At 40.2% G+C, this 17,220-nt stretch overlaps 1 protein-coding gene and 1 long non-coding RNA gene across 2 annotated transcripts in view; both read right to left on the bottom strand.

Annotated features, from left to right (window-relative positions):
* Positions 1 to 350: 350 nt before the first annotated feature.
* Tollo (Toll-like receptor Tollo) lies at positions 351 to 7,855 on the bottom strand. Its single transcript, XM_075304120.1, has one exon. The coding sequence runs from the start codon at positions 7,228 to 7,230 to the stop codon at positions 3,088 to 3,090; it is 4,143 nt and encodes a 1,380-aa protein (XP_075160235.1). The 5' UTR covers positions 7,231 to 7,855; the 3' UTR covers positions 351 to 3,087.
* Positions 7,856 to 9,068: 1,213 nt separating this feature from the next.
* The window catches only part of LOC142236353 (uncharacterized), a 170,686-nt gene continuing 162,534 nt past the window's right edge, over positions 9,069 to 17,220 (bottom strand). The window contains exon 3 of the long non-coding RNA XR_012721999.1: positions 9,069 to 9,317. This is a non-coding gene — a long non-coding RNA (uncharacterized LOC142236353). The remainder of the gene's footprint in view (positions 9,318 to 17,220) is intronic.

Here is a 17,220-nt window from a genome sequence, read left to right as displayed (position 1 = left end):
TGGTAATCTTGTTATAGTCGACCTTTAGGTCGTTCTGGTGAAATTTATAGCATTTGCAAAAGATACCAAAAACCCAATATCTACCTGCAGTCCAAACAATACAGGTGTAGGAACACATGATGCCAGCCTCATCATTGGAATGTTTCTGATAATCAATGTTCTAACAAAATGACTATTGGTCATTTGATCTTTTCGTGGAAGAGATCCAGGATGAGGTAAAAATAATTTAGTTATGCCTTTTATAATAAGAAATTTGTAACGCACCTTCAACAAGCAGTCAGTAATGAAGGTGGTACAAATACAATTCATGACAGATCTTATACCGTAATAAATAAAAACTCAGGTTGGAATTTTGTTTTAATATTTTCAAAATTTGTTTTGAATTTTTTTATTATTGTCTTTTTCAATTCTTAGTATGGTTCTGGTTCGTTTTTTTGTTTTCATTTCGTACGACTATATTTTGTTTGTGACCACTATTTCTAATACAATTGTTAATTAATTCTACTTATAAATTAAGATACATAAAACTAGGACAAAATAATAATACAAAACAAATAATAGGGAGAATAAATTAATACACTTGGTTTACATGCTAGATTCAAGGGTGGGATGGCTATGATTATGATGAGGATGATGGTAGTAGATAGTAGAGAAAAAACAAAAAATATTTACAAAACTAACTTATAAACATAATCAGTCGCTATTTAACACAAAATTACATTTTACAATACAATCTCTCGGATAAAAAATACTCAAAATGTCAAAAATGAAATGCAAAAATTACAATCAATCGCATTCGAGTCTGAATATTCGTTACAATTTTAAAAATGATGTAATTGAAAGTTTAACTAAATTCATAAAATATGGCTGTTTCATTTGGAGGTGCTAACGATTGGAGAGGATGTCTTCCCTTAAGTACCATCTGAAAATATTTACAAAGTATTTATCACCAAGAATACATTCCTACTGACTGGGGTATTGGATTGCTCTTGGCTAGCCTTAGTCTATGGATCGAAACTGATTGCTTAATACAAACAAAAAAAAAAAATGTACAAATTTTATTCCAAATACAATTAGGGAAAACGAGAAAATTTAGTTACTATCTTTTTTAATGCATTCATTTATACAATTAATTTATGTTTATAGACTTAAATATAACATTTATATCACATTCTTTCATTGATTTTTGAAAAACAACAATTATTTGTTTAACAATTTAAATTAGAAACTGTGCGTGCACTACACACAAAAAAATATTTTCTGTAGTGAATCAATCCAAATAAATGATAATATCATTTAGCAAATATAATTGATTCAACTGAATTTGGGTTTTCTTAATCATTGCTAAATGTCTGGTAATATTTTTTTGTGTGTAAGCCTTTATACCCCTTACTTCATTGGCCACTTCGTAATTTACATTGACCCCTTTTAAGTTTCTTGGAATGTTTTCAATATGAAATTTTGTTTCGCAGGCTATCGAATCATTTTGCCAAAAACACATCACCTATTTTCCTATTAGCCAGAGAAATACTCGGCCGGACCAAACGGGGTGCCCAGAGGAAGGCATTTAGAAAGCAATTCGCATTTCTTTGAAAACATTTTTGCCTTTCTCCTGCCGTCAGGCTCTTTTGCGGTGAAACAAATGTAGCAAATTTGTTTTTGTGGTCATGGTAGTTGTCGCCTTCAGAGAGGAGAATGAATAGAAATCTATTTTGGTTCCTAATGCTGATGATGCCACCAGGTTTCAATGGTTTTTGGAGGAATATTGGCAAAGAAAAAAAACAAATGAAGTTGCATGGCTGTCCCCATTTTTTCTCTTTCATTTCCATTTGGTTGCTTTAGCAGGCTATTGAAATACAGCAGTGTCCATTGTCGCAAGACGTCAAGTTTGTTTGGTCTTTGCCTGAGTCTGGATCTCTCTGTCTGGTAATGGCTGTCGTCGCCGTCTACGGGGTTATGCATGTTGTCTTCGTCTAAACTGGCTAGTCGGTCGGCCGTTGGGTACAACATTTGTGTGCTGTTGGCATTGTCTGTGCAATGATTTGTCGGTTTTGTTTTGTTTCTATCGTCCTTCATCTCCCTTTCCGTCTGTACGTGCCCTCCTAAATATTTTTCCCTATCTGTCCACTTTCTTAGTTGCAATATTTGGTATGGATTGTTTTTGTCTTCCTTCGAAGCATGCAACATCAATTTTGTGAATCATTACAAGGTGGAAAAGGAAACAGCCAAGAAGGCAGCCCCGGCGAAAAGCCAAGATATCCATGAGACCTTGTGAGGAGGCAAACGCGTTTTGCGCTCAATCATTTCACCGCAAAGCGCAACAAGCACACCAAAATGCACGTCAATTGTGGCAAAAAGGCAAAAGACTTCTGCTGCCGCCAAAGTAACGGCAGCAGCTCATTTGCATCTTGGCTCGTTTGCTACGCTTGTTGTTTGGCATTACCATTGTGCCAAAAGGTTTTTATGGCTGGCCGAGTACGATACGTCTGTCTCGTCGTCATCATTTCCTTGGCCGTTTTGTGTGCTCCCCTTGCACATTATTTTGCCATCTCCTTCATTATCTCCATAATTTTTCTACCTTGTTTGTACCTCACTTGCAGTCCGTTCGTACGTCTGTTCGATTAGTCCGTTGGGTAAATGCCATTGCGAGTCTGACAGTTTCAATGTTGTCTTCATCGTTTGCCTCTGTGCCTTGGCTATCAGCCTGTTATTGTAATAGGTTTTCCGTTCACCATTAATGCTGTGTCTTCGCGTTCTCTTTGGGTTCGAGTTGCCAGAGGAAAAGTCATAAAGAAGTGATACGGAAAAAACCTCTTGTTTTAACGAGCCGAGATACAAATTCAAAATGGTCATTTAAAATGATTGACTGGCACAGAACTTCGGCCATTTCAATGAATGACTAAAAGAGATCAATGTCAAGGCAGAGCCAAATAGAGTGAAAAAACATACTGGCTAAGAGAAATGGTTAATGGCATTTGATCAACAAATGTTCCTAAATTGACAAAATGATCGGTGGCCGACCCCCATTCTTTTCGTTTTGCATTTTGGGCCCATTACACTTACACTTATAGTTATGCAACACTAAAATTAGATGTGGACCGCCACTGATCTGCCGGAATTTGTAGACGCTCCTCCAATTGAAGAATGCGTTGTGGCACTTCGTGGGCTCGGGCAGGGAGGCAGCGGCAAACTTTGATGTTGGATACTACTTTGTCCGCCTGTGGGGGGAAGGGGCAAGGGCTGTTGTTGCTGAGGTGGCATATTTTGACAGGGAGGAGGACCCATCAATACTGTTGACTGTTGTGAAGGATTTGGGATGGCGGTGTTTCGGTTGTGGTTCTGCCTACTGCCATTGATGTTATGGTGCATTTGCGAACGGAAACTAGCATGCTGCAGGTGATGTTGTTGCAGTTGTGCTTGTGGATGCATATGATGCAGGTGATGGGCTGGCATATGATGGTGGTGCGGTGCCATGGGCATGTGAACACCAACACCTGTACAATGGCCACCAACGCCATGTGGCCTTCGCTGATTGTTGGGCACATCGGGAAGAGCAAAGCGTAACTTCTCCCAGAAAAGCTTATCGCCCCACTGAAGGTAGGTGTTGGTCTTCAAGTAGAGACGTAGATCAGGATCCAAATCTTTTTGGGGAACTTCGCCCAGGACAATGACAATTAATCTTCTTCTTCTATCTCTAAGGACAGATTGATGGGCTGACTTGAATTCAAAACGGCACCACTCAGACTTGATGAAGTTCTCCGACAAAATCATAATTGTCCTTCTCGATGTATCGATGGCCTGTACAATAGCATCTGACATATAACCACCCACAGGGAAGTCGCGACTTTGCAAGCACAATTTGTAACGTGTATCGCCTTGTTCAAGCAGCGGAGCCAACTCTTCTGTGACAAATGCTTCATCTTTTGAGCTGTAGGAGATAAAAGCATCGAAGAGTTTTTCACGTTCATTTTTGTCCATGTCTTTGTTTCCATTGTAGAATAGACGAACACCAAAGCGTGAGTGACACCAAACTCGCATTTCCTGTCTGAAGATAAATACCAACATTGTGCAAATGATCACAAATACAAAGCCAGTTAGAATGGCCACTAGAATTGGTACATAGTCGTGCATGGGTGGTTGCGAAAGAATCATTTTGGTTGAGGTCATGTTGCCGTTGATGATGACATTATCGTTGATTTCAGGGGCGCCACTGGATCCCAAAAGCTGTTGCTGCTGCACTCCACCACAAACCAAATAGCGAATGGTGGAATCCTTCAATATCTCAGGACTGAGGTAAAGGGCGAATTGCTCAATTGGTTGTTGCGTGAGAGCGGCGGTGGTATTGATGCCTATGGTACCATTGGAGCCAGCCAATGCTGAGCAGCGCAGTTTAGGCTTCTCCAGCACCGATTCATGTCGGTTAATGTAGTCACGGAACTTATCCACGAAACCGCAGTTGCATGACCATGGATTACCAGTTAAACGTAGCTCATTGAGATAAGGAGGTAAGAAGTTCCACACGGCAAACTCAGTTATCAGATTATGATCGAGACGAAGGATTTTCAAGTGGTACAAATGCGTAAATGTCAGCGAGTCAATACTGGCAATCGAGTTGTGTTGCAAATAGAGCTCTTGCAAGTTATCTAGACCTTGGAATTCGTTGCCATTCAGGTGACGCAAGCTGTTGTGATTCAGCTGTAACACTTCCAACTCCAATAGACCGTAGAATGTGCGATTGTGGACAAACTCAATACGCGAGTGATTCAGATGCAAGACCTTCAAGCGCTTGCGCCCGATGAAGGCATGACTTGACAATTCTTTGAAATTGTTACCATCCAAATACAGCTGTGTTGAATCCATGGGTATATGGGAAGGCAACTCACGATCGTAGCCGGAACGCGAACAGTCAACAACGTTTGAAGTCCATGACTGGTCATGGTAGCAAGAACAACGGTCGGGGCATTCCATTTTGCAGTCGCATGCATAGAAATCACAGCAATGGCATAGGGCAAAGCAATGAGTTTCATACTTGCATAGGAAGTCACTGGATTTGGCCTCAATGAGAGGAACATGAGTTTTGCCGCGTGCGTAGGACAATTTACAATAGATTTGATCTAAGTCCATGAGTTTGGGCTGCGTGCGAGTTTCAGTGTTTACCTTTTGAAGCCAATCAAGATTGCAATCGCACTGGAATGGATTGTGTCCAATGAAGAATTCTGGGATGTCGCGATCATCTGGAATTGGTGAGAGGCGCAGAGCGTTTGGTTCAAGGGTAGTTAGTTTGTTACGGATGAGATCTACCCTGGTGAGGTTGGGCTTTTTGAAGAAAGTGTATGGTTGAATTTTTCCGATTAAATTGTCGTTCAAATATAAAACTTCTATGCTATTTGGTATGGAGCCGGCAGTTATTTCACTAAGGAGATTAGAGCTGGCATCGAAAGTTGTCAAGCTGAGTTCATTCTCAATTTCAAAGTAATTGCCCAATTGGGCAATGCGATTGGCTCGCACATCCAGCCACTGCAGTCCAGTTGGTATATGCGAGTAGTCAAATTTCTCTAGGCGATTGTCTGAAATGTTCAGCCACACCAAATTTGGCAAGTCAGTGAAAAGTCCCGCAATATTTTTTAAGTGATTGCTATCCAAGCGAATGGCTTGAAGTTGAATGTTGCGATGCAAGGCGCCGGCTTCGATGCCTTTGATTTTGTTCCCAGACAAATTTAATATTTGTAAGGAAGTCATGCGATCAAACACCCCACGCCTGATGTAGTCGATGGCGTTTTCAGTGAGACGAAGGCCATACAGATTCTCCATTGCTGTAATGGATGTGTTTTCAATGCTCGTGATCAGGTTTTCACCCAGATCGAGAGTCTTCAACAATGGCACATAGGAGAGCGCATCAGGAATGATTTGTAGTTTGTTGCCATTTAAATGTAGGTCCTGTATGCTGGAACAGTTCTTCAAGGCTTGCGTGTCGATTTTCGAAATGCGATTGTAATCCAAACTGAGGATCAAAATGCCATATAAGCCACGGAAAGTGTTGGGGCCAATGGTGGAGATGCGGTTGTTGGAGAGGATTAACGTATGCAAGTTGGTCAAATCAGTGAAAGCACCATCGGGAATGTGATCGATGTAGTTCTCTTCGAGCTTAAGTACCTGCAGACTTGTCAATGAGCGGAAGAGATTGGACTCCAATTTGCTAATCTTGTTGGCAGAGAGATCAAGCAAGAATAGCCGTTTGAGGCCAACGAATGTGGCCGAATTAACCCACTGCGAATTAAGTTCATTGGCTGACATATCCAAGACTAGTAGGTCAGATAGTTCACTGAATAGGCCGGGAGCAAGCACGTTGATACTGTTATTCTTTAAGTATATCTCCTTGACGAACTTGGCCTCCGAGAATAGCTCTGGCGGAAGAGAGGTCAGACGATTTTCTGATAAATCGATGACTTGCAGGGACACCAAACCTTCGAAGGCACGATCAGCGATGAAATTCATACCATTACGGGCCAAATTCAGGTTGACCAGACGACCCAAACCGGAGAATATGGCTGATGGTAGGTTGGCTATTTTGTTGTGGCTCAAATCGATGCTATTCAGAGATGATCCACAAATTCGAGATTTCCGGGTGCTAAGTGAAGCGCTGAAGTGGAAATTTGATATATCTTGGATTTCATTGTGGGAAATATTTAGATGCTTTAGCACTTTTAGAGGGCAGATCATTCCATCAGGAATGAGCCAAATATTGTTGAGACTCAAGTCTAGGCGATCCAATTGGCGAAATTCACTAAAGCTGGTAGGTGAAATGTCCAGCGACATTGTTGACCAGTCGCCATTGTGTGTACGGATGGTGAGATTGCGCAAATCCTGTAGGCCGCGGAACGAACCATCGGTCAAATTCCCCAATTTACAATATTCGATAGTGAGGGCACGTAATTCTACGAGTGAACGGAAACTATCCGGACTGAGAGTGCTCTGGAAGAACAAGGCATCGTTGCACTCTAATCTTAGACGTATAGTATTTTGCGGTTGTATAACACTGAAATTTGTGTTTTCGAGTTCCGAGTTGATGGTGCGCAAATGGCACACTAAAGTGATATCAACTTCATTTGCACCGGACCAGCGGCATTCGTCGGGCGCTTGATATAGGACCGTTTTACTAAGGGCCGCACCGAGTACCGGAATAATAAATGAAATTAACATCGACAAAATCGTTTTAGATATTAAAGCCATTTTGAGGAGTTTTTCTCTGGATGGATATGTGGTTGATATGTGCTCTCCTTTCCTTTGCTGCTGTTGCTTCGCTTTCGTTTGCAACACTTTTTATAAGAGATTATGGTAAAAATTTATTTTTCGTTGCACTTAACTACTCTGATTATGAATTTAGTTCTTTTAAATGCTTCATTTTTGTTTTTCCATTTGCTTAAGAAAATCTTCTTATCAAATTACACTGATTCTTCTACTTTTTTCGGTTCACTACTTCACTACATTTTTTTCGGAACGTCCATGGTGCAGGTTTTATTGTTGCTTTTTTTCTTTCTTCCAACTGGTTGAGGATGAACGAACGTAGCCCGTAACCGTAATCCAAAGTGTGTGAGGCAACGAACGTAGCGTTTTGCTTATGTGTATTATTTTTTTGTTTTTGTAGAAAATTTGGTTTTTTTTATTTATTTTCTTATGTAAATATTTGCTTAATACACTACATTTTTTGTAACTAGAGAAGATCTTGTTTGTTTGCTTTTTTTTGTTATGAGTTTCGGAGTAAACAAATTTATATATATCTTTTTTTTTGTGATTGAAAAAAAAAACTAAAAAAGAAAAACGTTTTCCGTTTGTAATTTTTAGACGTGCGATCTACTCGGAATCTTCTCAGTAACTGATTTCTCAAATTGCCTCTGTGAAGCCTCTAAGGAATTGTGCGATTAATTTCGTTTTGAGTAAAGTGTGTATTGAGATCATGAGTAAAGAGAGCATACCACCACCAACACCACATAGTGTGAATTGAGTGAGTTCTCTGTTAGTATTCAGTGAACTTGGTTGGTTTTTGTTTGACCAACTCTAGGTGTGTGTGAAAGTGATGGTGGTGGTATGTCTTGCACAGCGGGGTAGTGTAAAGTCATTGCAGTGAGCGGACTTGTATCAACCATAAACATCCATCCGTCTGTCTTTCTGCCTGGCGGTTAGGCAAGATTGAAATGCAAACCAAGCAAACCTTTTCTGCATCAGCCATTGACACCAACAAGACCGGTTTGGTGGCTATGAGTAAAAATCCAATGTTGGTTTTCTGCTTGATACCACAACATAAGGCAAATGAGAGAAGGGTAAGAGAGCAAGAAGTTTGAGTGGAGAGAAGGTAAATGTAAGGATGGCAGAGAGTGTGCAAAGCAATATTGTGAAAGAAACTGGTAACGTTAGGTCATCATGATTGTGGGAGATAGTTGAGAATATTCTGTTCTTGTTTTTTAACAAATCTGAGAGAAAACTGTTTTATTCTCCATTTCTCAAAGAAAACATAACAAATCATATAATTTCGAATGTGTTGTTAAAATATCTAATTATGGGAGAAAATGAATAAGCAATTGTTGAATAATGAATATCCAGCTAATATTCCATGTTCAATTATTGGATTACAAGAAAGGAAAAAATCATAAAATCTTTGAATTGAATAAAAAGAGCTAGAGCCATATAAAAACATCAAGAATTTGAGAGTATTCCAAACTGGTTTGAGTTATTTTCCAAGTTAGATCTTCTCTTCATTCTCTTAAACAGTCTCTTTTCTTTTATATTTTCTCTTTCACTCAATTTTGAGTGTAAATATATTTATCTGATTATCTAATCTCAATGTTATGCTCCACGAAGTAGAAATTAATTACATACACTCTCTTTTACCACTTCTCTCTCAATATCTAGCTCGGTATTTCAATTTCTTGCAACATGGCTATTGAGAGTACGAGCAAACAAAAACACACATCTTAAGAAAAATATACTACCTCTAAATACCTTGAGCAAGTAATGCGACCAAAGACTACAGAAAAATATTTCACTCACCCACAGTTATCGTTGATTTTTGTTATAGCATCACTTCTTCTATATTTATTGTCATGGCACTTTGTTCCACGCCAATTCATTTTGCCACAAATAAATCCAAATGCAATACTATCCTCCGGTATTCGATTTGGTATTGGGAACCATACCAAGGACTAAAGCTATCTATATGTTCGGGCCATAACAGAAAAATGCATGCGTTATTATTGACTCATGCAATATTGAATTCTAAGCGTTTTTCTTTCACCGCGCATTACTATACATGATGATGATACCTGGAAATGAAAGAATGAAATGCTTTCCTTAGAGGTTTTACGTTATTTCTCTACGGTTTGTTTACTTTTATGCTTCATCGATAAATGCATTTTTATTATCCTCCCTCACCCTCGCAGAAATGTAATATGGCTCAGTGGCAACTCAGCACAGTATCTCGAATGAATCACCAAAACGACAATTAAATGCTAAGGTCTAATGTGAAACTTTATTGTTGTGAACTATTTGGAACCGTGAGAACGGGATACCTCTGAGTTGGTCGACTGTCGATGGGCTGCCCGTATGGACATGATGTCCAAGAAAGTAGAATTGCCATTTTCGAATTTCGAAAATTTGAAAGTTGTGCTGCATTGTGCTAGGTTTGTGCCGATTTGTGCTGCAATTTGTTTTTTTAAATTTTATCAAATAGCCGAGATATTTCGAAAAAACTTTTTTCAACAAAATTTTGACCAGAATCGCCATTTTCGAAATTCGACATTTTGACAGTTGTGCTGAGTTGTGCTAGCCGAGTACATTATTGTGCCGTTTAAATAAAAATTCTATCTCTTATAGTTTTCGAGAAATTCTAAAATTTCGAAAAATTTCCAGAATCGCCATTTTCGAATTTCGAAAATTTTAATATTGTATTAAACCGTTATCGACTTGTGCTAAGTTGTGCCGTTGAGATCACCTTTCTATCTCAAGCCGTTTCCGAGAAACAGCCAAATTAAATTTTTAAAAAAGTTCAAAAATATGTGTTTGAAAAACGCCAAAATTTAAATTTTCGAATTTCAAAAAACTGAATGTTGTGCCAATTTGTGCTAGGTTAGTACTCATTTGTGCCGTTTGAATCAACTTTCTATCTCAAACCGTTTTGGAGATATTCGCAAAAACTTTTTTTAAAAAATGCCAATTTATGATTGAAAATAGTCAAAATTTAAAATTTTCGAATTTCAAAAAACTGAACGTTGTGCCAATTTGTGCTAGGTTAGTACTCATTTGTGCCGTTTGAATCAACTTTCTATCTCAAACCGTTTTGGAGATATTCGCAAAAACTTTTTTTAAAAAATGCCAATTTATGCCAAAATAATCAAAATTTAAAATTTTCGAATTTCAAAAAACTGAATGTTGTGCCAATTTGTGGTAGGTTAGTACTCATTTGTGCCGTTTGAATCAACTTTCTATCTCAAACCGTTTTGGAGATATTCGCAAAAACTTTTTTTAAAAAATGCCAATTTATGATTGAAAATAGTCAAAATTTAAAATTTTCGAATTTCAAAAAACTGAATGTTGTGCCAATTTGTGCTAGGTTAGTACTCATTTGTGCCGTTTGAATCAACTTTCTATCTCAAACCGTTTTGGAGATATTCGCAAAAACTTTTTTTAAAAAATGCCGATTTATGATTGAAAATAGTCAAAATTTAAAATTTTCGAATTTCAAAAAACTGAATGTTGTGCCAATTTGTGCTAGGTTAGTACTCATTTGTGCCGTTTGAATCAACTTTCTATCTCAAACCGTTTTGGAGATATTCGCAATAACTTTTTTTTAAAAAATGCCAATTTATGCCAAAATAGTCAACATTTAAAATTTTCGAATTTCAAAAAACTGAATGTTGTGCCAATTTGTGCTAGGTTAGTTGTTGTTGTTGTTGTAACAGTTTATTGTGATCTCATCCATTTCATGTTATACGCTTGGTACATCAGCTTGTTGGCAGATCAAGGAACTCTGCGACTAAGATGGGGTGTGTCCAGAGTGATCTGGTGGTAAGTCGGGTTGGTTTGGCTGGGCAAGAGAAAAGATGACGCGTGTCGTGTGGCCCTTGGTTGCAAATTGGACAAACGTCAGCTACGCTGCTATCAATCACCGATAAGTAGGAATTGAGGCGGCTGCACTTGCCTGATCTTAATTGGGCCAAAACTACCCTAGTCTGCCGTGGGAGGTCTCTTTCTTCCGGTGCTATGGGCGGTGGTCGGACTCCAAGAACAGGATTAACCTTGTAGCTTCTCACCGCTTCAGCTACAGTATCCTCATGAATCCTGTTCAAACCTGCCTGGTACGCTGCTTGATCTAGAGGCTCTCTTTTATAGCGCTGGATCTCGCGCTCTAGATTATGTATATCTACCCTTACGTTCCTGGGTGGTGGTTGTGTATCCATAAGATGGTGGTTTGGATGATTACTGCGATAACAACCCAGGAGATACTGCTTTGACAACATGTAGTTGTGTCTTCGCACAGGGATGATCTTTGTCTCCACATAAAGGTGATCCAGGGGTGTGCTGCGGAGACACCCAGTCGCAGTTCTAAGAGCAGCGTTCTGGCAGGTTTGTATGTTATTCCACTGCGTATCACTGGTCTGCGGTGTCCACACTGGCGCTGCATAGTTTACCACTGACCGGCCAATTGCCTTATAAGTAGTTAGCAAGGTTTCTTTGTCCGCACCCCAAGTACTGCCGGCTAGTGACTTGAGGACCTTGTTTCTACCACGGAGCTTATTACAAATTGCAGTGGCATGGGCAGATGACCTAAAAAGGCTGTCGAATGTGACCCCAAGAATCTTGGGGTAATTTGTGGTCGGAATTATTACTCCATCGACTCTGATATTCAACTGCCTGCGCACTTCTGCCGTCCATGTAGTAAATAGTGTGGCTGAGGATTTGGTGGGGGATATCCTCAAGTTTCTCGCAGTGAAATAACTGGTAAGATTAGCTATGTAGACGTTCAACCGATCGCAAATGTCATCAACATTGGGCCCAGATGCCAAGATTGTACAGTCATCCGCATATGATACAATCTCGACGCCGTCAGGAGGGGGTGGAATCGAGGACATGTAGAGGTTAAACAGTGGCGGAGATATCACCCCACCTTGGGGAACTCCCTGTTTAACTCTACGCGGTCTTGACTTTCTGTCCCTGAATTCCACGTACGACTGGCGTCCACACATATAATTCAGCACCCAACGCTTCGCTCCTGCCGGTAGGGACGTATTCTCGATGTCCTCAAATAATGTGGCATGGTTGACCGTATCGAATGCTTTCGATAGGTCAAGCGCCACGAGGACCGTCCTGTGACACGGCCTGGGCTGGTTAAGTCCCTTATTAATATGTGTCGAAATGGCATGTAAGGCTGTTGTCGTACTATGTACCTTACGGAATCCATGTTGATGGTGGGCAGCTGGAAAATTCTCCACAAGGCTGGGGAGGAGTAATGCCTCAAGTGTCTTGGCTACTGGCGAAAGAAGGGATATCGGTCTGTACGATTCACCTTTGCTCGAATCTTTGCCCGGTTTCAGTAGTGGAATCACCCTTCCCATTTTCCAGACATCGGGTATAATGTGTGATTCCAAAGACAAATTGAGGAGTCTGGTCAGGTACTCAACTCCCAGTATTCCCAGATGCTTCAGCATTAGCATTGAAATTCCGTCAGGGCCCAGCGCCTTAGATGGTTTCGCGCTGTTGATGACATTGGTAACTTCGGCTGCAGTAAATTGTGGTGTGTCATCGGCTCGGAGACCACGTACACGACGGGTGGCTCTCCTTTTCGCTCTATCACTCTCGGGATGCTCGACAAACTGTCGGTTGAAGTATTTGGCGCACCTCTTCGGATCAGTCACAGTTACGTCGCCAAATGTGACTGAAATCCCATCATCCCTTGTGGAGGGGTTCGAGAGGGCTCTAACTGTTGACCACAATTTACCAGTTCCTGTTCCTAAGTTACATTGCTTCAGGTGCTCTAACCAAGTGTTCCGCTTGTGCTCGTCGACTATCTTACTAATCTCTAGATTTAGTTCTCTGATTCTAGGATCAGCAGGGTTAGCACGACGGCGTTCATCACGCTCGTCTGCGAGTCCCGCCGCTTCGGCTGGGAAGTTGGGCCTCACCTGGGCAATTCGACCAGCGGGTATGAAGCGAGCGGCTGCTGCGTTGATGATGTCCCGGAACTCCCTCTGGGCAACATGAACATGTGAGGGGGACGGGAGCTCACTGAAGCGGCGATCGGTGTATTCTCTGAAGCCTTCCCAGTTGGCTTTCTTTTGATTAATAAACGTCCGGCGTTCAGAGGTTATGAAATCGGAGGGTCGGTTGATGGTGAGAATTATGGGGAGGTGGTCCGAACCCAATGAAATGACGGGTTGCCAGGAGACGTCATTTATCAGACCAGGCGATGCTAACGATAAATCTGGCGAACTGCTGCAGTCACCCATAATTCTCGTGGGGGCCTCTTCGTTCACCGTGCAAAATGTGGAGTCGTCTATCTGCTCTGCCAAAGCTATGCCCCTCTGGTCATTACCCAGGAGAGAATGCCAAAGTTCATGGTGGGCATTAAAATCTCCTAGAACCAATCGGTTATGCCCGCTCAACAACCACTCAATGTTTGGGCTATAACCAGGAGCACAGCTACCAACCGGCGGTATGTACACATTGTATAGCTCTATCTCGGCAGCCCCACACTTAACTGCTACCCCCATACATTCCATGTACGGGTCATTAGTGTCTAGCACAAGCGTGATAGGTCTATACTGCACGGAACGGTGTAATATGAAAGCCAGGCCACCACCTCCATTTCTTGTGCGATCCTTCCGTAGGACATTGTACCCATCACAATGTCGTAGGCTGCAGGTGGGATTCAGCTTTGTTTCCTGGATCGCCGCGACCCTTATCCTTTTCCGATTCATAAAGTCTACGATTTCACTAATCTTACCACGGAGCCCGTTGCAATTAAATTGCAAAAATGATGCACTCTCCGGAACTGGTACAACAATATTCGGTGTAAGATGCTGCGGCGGAGAATATTGTTGTGCGGGAGAAGTCGGTGGGGTCACATAATCAGATGACCCACTGCTGCTGTCATTGGCACAGCATCCTGCCACGAAGTCAGTTTGACTATACTCCCGCAGCGATGTTAGGCCGGAGCAATTCCGGAAGTGCACCCATTCCATGCACCGGTTACACCTCACCGAAACCGAGCGATGGTGAATTCGATTTCGGCAGACGGCACAGTACCATGGTCCGGGGTTTTCCTCTATCCCGGCTCGGACCAAAAGCAGGCGGAGAAGGCTCCCCGGGATGCACCTTCTCCAACACGAAAAAATGGACGAGACAACACGTACACTGAGGTGGCAGCCGCTGGCCGATGGCTGGTATCCATCGGGTCAATCCGGTGCGTAGAACCCGCCGCCGTGGGATTGGTGCTAGGTTAGTACTCATTTGTGCCGTTTGAATCAACTTTCTATCTCAAACCGTTTTGGAGATATTCGCAAAAACTTTTTTTAAAAAATGCCAATTTATGATTGAAAATAGTCAAAATTTAAAATTTTCGAATTTCAAAAAACTGAATGTTGTGCCAATTTGTGCTAGGTTAGTACTCATTTGTGCCGTTTGAATCAACTTTCTATCTCAAACCGTTTTGGAGATATTCGCAAAAACTTTTTTTAAAAAATGCCGATTTATGATTGAAAATAGTCAAAATTTAAAATTTTCGAATTTCAAAAAACTGAATGTTGTGCCAATTTGTGCTAGGTTAGTACTCATTTGTGCCGTTTGAATCAACTTTCTATCTCAAACCGTTTTGGAGATATTCGCAAAAACTTTTTTTTAAAAAATGCCAATTTATGCCAAAATAGTCAACATTTAAAATTTTCGAATTTCAAAAAACTGAATGTTGTGCCAATTTGTGCTAGGTTAGTACTCATTTGTGCCGTTTGAATCAACTTTCTATCTCAAACCGTTTTGGAGATATTCGCAAAAACTTTTTTTAAAAAATGCCAATTTATGATTGAAAATAGTCAAAATTTAAAATTTTCGAATTTCAAAAAACTGAATGTTGTGCCAATTTGTGCTAGGTTAGTACTCATTTGTGCCGTTTGAATCAACTTTCTATCTCAAACCGTTTTGGAGATATTCGCAAAAACTTTTTTTAAAAAATGCCAATTTATGATTGAAAATAGTCAAAATTTAAAATTTTCGAATTTCAAAAAACTGAATGTTATTTTCCCTTCGATGTCGGTAGATTTTGCTATATAATCGACGTCTCCATCTTTGTTTAATTTGAAGCACCCGGTTGTAGACTCATACAACGTTTTTTGAATTTCACGTATGTGTATTGCGGCGAATTTATCCACACGAAGCGGAAGACCTACCGCCCGAAACTGCCTGTGCTTCAGATCGTTAAAATAGGATTCCACGGGTGCAGACGTTGCATTTACTCTTCCTTCTCCACGAAGACCACGCATAATTTCGGTAAATATTGGAAAATACATCATTAATTTTTTTAACTTCACAGCGAAGTCGGGAAGCATATATCCATTAAGGTCATCGTCGATATCCATATACTCCCTTTTGGCGTTTTCAGCAACTTCGTTGTATGTGTTATTCACATAGGTCTGAATACTTGAATATGGTTCTTCTTCTATATGATGTTCTTCGACTTCTGAGTCCTCCAGTTCAGAAGAATATAATTGGTCATCAAAATTAAGTTCTGGACTTCCCTTTATTTTGGACCTCAAGTACTCTTTGGCTTCAAATGCCGGACTTCCTTTTTCGCCACTTTTGTGCAATGCCAATTTCAAAATTGAAATGAACATTTTATGCATCTCTGAAAAATCACTTTGGGTCCTCAAAATACATAAAGAACGCATGTACATTGCTCTTACTCCAGTCTGGTGTTTGGAATAGCACTTCCACCGAGCAATTATGTTCGTAAAATGACACACGTCTAAACGTAAAATACAAGAGGGAAATGTTTTATTATTACCGCAAATAATATCGAAGCACCAATCTAGATAGTGGTGCAAACTATTTGCATTCGAGAAGACGCGCGATGCCGCACCTAGTAATGCTTTATCGAAGTCGCAAATAAATTCTTTCGGTACCGTTATGTTTCTCGTTTCATTTTGGCATTTTCTTAGAAATTCTAAGAACCAACTTATAATCGCAACAGTTGTTTTAACCGTGGTTAGCATTTGACATACCGGTACCGTTTTGTTGTTAATTTGAATGACCGCCTGGAACAGAAATATGTGCGAAGATTTTTCTTTGTTTGGTAAAACAATTGATTTTACTACACTGCCCGTTGCGTCCACTATTAAAGATTCGTTAAATTTCGAAAATAGGTACATTTGATCTCTCGACCAATAGTGAACAAAAAATGGATCAAGACCGATATTGTGAATTGACGCAGAGTATTTGGTTGTGTATTTTAAATTGTAAATTCCGTCTATTGCATTTGTACCCGTTATTCCTAACATTCTATTCATAGCTTCCTGTTTCGCTTTCCCTAGGTTTTCAACTTTAGTCAAATTCGGCGGACTGGTATCTCCAAGCGTTTCAATTAACCGGTGAGCTTCGTTTCTTCTATATTGACACGGCAATAAATTTTTCTCTACCAAATTATTACCGATGGCTTTTCGTAAATTGCCTCGAAGCGGTCTCTTTTTTACGTGATTTACACTACCGTCAAAATCGCTAATACTACAATACATTTTGACAATTTCACCTTCATTAGGCTCTTGAGGAATTCTGCCCAGAAATTTGCAGGGACATTCAGGACATTGACCAGATACCGATATATATATTCCCGATTCGGACACTTGAGATTTTTTAAAAATGAATGGGCATGGAATATTTGTTACATTATGAATCTCTTCGTAAAGAACATACGTCCATGTATTTTTTTTCAACGTTTTTATGGTACGATCACGATTTTTGAAAATATGTAAACTACTTTCTGGTTTTAAACTAGACCAAATCTCCGTAATGTCTATATTGAATTCAACGATGTTAGATGATGTATCGGATGAACTGTTAACCTCGTTTGATTCGTTGCACGGACAGTCAATGTTAAGGATCGATACCAAATACGTATACAAACTATAACGGTTCGCTTTGAAAAGAGTATAAATATACTTCGGTTTCATTTTATTACAATTT

This window comes from Haematobia irritans, chromosome 4 (assembly GCF_050003625.1).
Source record: "Haematobia irritans isolate KBUSLIRL chromosome 4, ASM5000362v1, whole genome shotgun sequence".
NCBI lineage: Eukaryota > Metazoa > Arthropoda > Insecta > Diptera > Muscidae > Haematobia > Haematobia irritans.
The sequence above is the reverse complement of the archived record's forward strand: the minus strand, read 5'-3'. Positions and strand labels throughout refer to the sequence as shown.

Bases quoted from the DNA above. Each gene is read 5' to 3' on its own strand.
- Tollo (XM_075304120.1), bottom strand. From the start codon at position 7,230: ATGGCTTTAATATCTAAAACGATTTTGTCGATGTTAATTTCATTTATT.